Below are 2,707 nucleotides of genomic sequence, written 5' to 3'. Positions count from 1 at the left end.
GGGGGGGAAGTCTCTTCTCTCATTTTTTGACGGGAGTTACGTTCTAAAAATAACTTGTGATGGAGAAATCAGCAAATTAAGATTACAGATGAAAAACTCCTCACTGCACACTTTTCTCAGAAAACCATGAACATTTCCACACTTTTCTCTCTTGTTTAAACCTTTGTAGAAAAATAAGTCATGTTTTATTGAATGACAACAAAGAAAAAAAGAAACAGTAGCATAATTGCAAAAGGGACTGAAAAAGGTGAACTGCAATGTGGAAAGAGAACTCTGTATTCTGTTCTTGTTAACAGGGATTTGGGAGGTTCAGATAAAGGCACAGACTGTAGAAGCTTGGAATAAAGAGTCACATTTTATGTTGATCATGTGGCCAGATTGGAAAGGAAAAAAAAACAAATCATGGGTCTCTGATTTGTTCTGGGGCCAGGCTAAATGCGGTGGTGGGCCGGATCCGGCCCGTTGGCAATAGTTTGGGGACCCCTGCTTTAAGGCAACAAATAAACAGAGCACTTATTAGGAACTGAAATTCAGAGAATATAAAATGAGCTCCTCATTTCAAAGAACAATTGAAATAAAATAAAAACTCAAATTTCAATAAAACAGAATACAGACTTCTCTTTCCACATTGCAGTCTCGTTGATTCTTTAAGAGCGATTATGTTGTTGCTTTTTTTGTCTTCCAAAAAGCGAATCCTGTTCTGTGTCCTGATTGGTTGAATATCTTGTCAATCAATCTCCTCCATGCTGTAGCTCCTGTACAGAAACACCAAGATCTCCAGATCTCCATAAATCTTTGATAGCAATCAGATCTTTGTTTTCATTCTATAAAACTGGACTTATTTTTCTACAAAGGTTTAAACAAGAGAGAAAAGTGTGAAAATGTTCATGTTTTTCTGAGAAAAGTGTGTAGTGAAGAGTTTAACATGTGATTTCCTAATTCACGGATTTCAGCATCACAAGTTATTTTTAGAACACAACTCCCACTAGGAACAAGCGAAAAAGAGTTTGACTTTTTTTCACCCATTACTTCAGGACAGAGGGCTGCTGGTCATTTTTATTTATCAAGCAGTGTCCTATATACTCTCTTGCTTTTTTTTTCTCCACCTCTGCAGCTGAAGAAAGTCCGTTATTGATCCATACTCATCAAAAACACTTCTGATCATGCTTTGTACATGATCAGAAAGAACACTGGAGTGTTGCTGAAGCTGCACATGACTGCACATCAGTATGTGCTTGCGCAGAGCCGTGTGCAGAGCGTGCGGAGAGGGGGAGGGAGTTAAGCAAAGATCAATACCAATAAAACCTGAGAACAACCTTCTTCAAAAGCAGATCATTACTGATAGAAGAAACCAGATCAGCTTCACAAAGATGAGTCATTTGCCATTTCTAAATATCAACCTTAACCTTGATTATGAATTTTCTTTTTTGTGTGCACATTTTAATTATTGTTTTAGGTTGTGTTTACAGTTTTTTGTGTTGTTTCACTTTAAAAGTTGAACAGTGAATAATTGTTTTCATCGTTTATTTTGGCAATTTTATATTGAAGGAAAAATAAAAGCATTTAAATATTTTACACTTAAATGATCATATTTGGTTATATGTTACACTCTGGAAAACCATAAATGTTTACGCTTAGACACACCCTGTGATTGTTACATTTTTTCTGTTAGCCTTCAAGCAGGTCCCCCCCCCCGCCGGGACTTGAACCGGGGCCGTCTTGCTGTGAGGCAAGAGTGATAACTACTGTGACACTCATTATGAAAAGAAAAAAAAGGAAAAAGAGAAAAAAAAAAAGAATTATTATTTTTTTTATATATATATTAAGGTCGTTACACTTAACAGAAATAAAGAACTCTCAGGTGACTTCTCAAAATGAAAACAAAAAAAATCTGAAGAAAAAAAATATCTTGAACTTCAATTAAATTTTCTTTTTGATATTTGATGATATTCAATGCCAACAACTGGCAAGTGATGATGAGTATGAGAGTTTATTTAAAAATAATATTTTTGAAGTACCTTCTAAAATATCTCAATGTGAATACTTTCTTACCCCAATTCTAGAAGAATGGTAGCGTTGTGGTGGTCCCAAACTATGACTCTAGTGTCATAAGAGGCAGTGGCCAGCAATGCACCATCTGGAGAAAACTCACAGGACACCACATCATTGTGGTGTCCCTCCAGCTTCTGAATCAAAGTGTACTTATCCATGTTCCACAGGAACACCTGCAAATGAGAAAAAAAGACTGTTATAGCCTATGAAATGACTTAACAGATAATAAGTAGTTCACTGAATATTACTACTTGTGGAAAAATTAAGAGTTCAAAAATATTTAAATTGATATGCATAAGGTAGGCTGTGTTACAGTATGATCATGTACATTTATACAGGGTTAGCACAGCTGTAATCACATGGTCTCACCTTCATGGCTAGAAAACAAGCTTTGTTGAACAAAGCGCAACAGCTAGTATCTCAAAATAGTTTAGCAATCAGAAACATGAAACCAGAATTTGCTACACTCACGAAATCAGCTCGGTTGAACTATGCCTATTTTGTAGGTTTGCCCATTTAAAAAGAGAAATCGACAGTCTGGCTGGACCACTCCATGACCATGATGTGCTTCTTTAGTTTTTTCTTGGTTGTCTTGGCTGTATGTTTTGGATCATGATCCTGTTGACCCATCCACGAGGTTCTCACTCAACATTTG

The 2,707-nt window shown here is 36.2% G+C and overlaps 1 protein-coding gene and 1 long non-coding RNA gene across 2 annotated transcripts in view; one reads left to right on the top strand and one right to left on the bottom strand.

Annotated features, from left to right (window-relative positions):
- Positions 1-2,707, bottom strand: part of wsb1 (WD repeat and SOCS box containing 1) — a 30,091-nt gene that overhangs the window by 6,771 nt on the left and 20,613 nt on the right. The window contains exon 6 of the mRNA XM_024265334.2: positions 2,053-2,225. Coding sequence (XP_024121102.1) covers positions 2,053-2,225 — 173 coding nt within the window. The remainder of the gene's footprint in view (positions 1-2,052; positions 2,226-2,707) is intronic.
- The window catches only part of LOC118599532, a 1,079-nt gene continuing 731 nt past the window's right edge, over positions 2,360-2,707 (top strand). Inside the window, exon 1 of the long non-coding RNA XR_004948933.1 lies at positions 2,360-2,689. This is a non-coding gene — a long non-coding RNA (uncharacterized LOC118599532). The remainder of the gene's footprint in view (positions 2,690-2,707) is intronic.

Source organism: Oryzias melastigma, linkage group LG13, assembly GCF_002922805.2.
Source record: "Oryzias melastigma strain HK-1 linkage group LG13, ASM292280v2, whole genome shotgun sequence".
Classification (NCBI taxonomy): Eukaryota; Metazoa; Chordata; class Actinopteri; order Beloniformes; family Adrianichthyidae; genus Oryzias; species Oryzias melastigma.
This window is presented reverse-complemented; position numbering and strand designations above follow the sequence as displayed.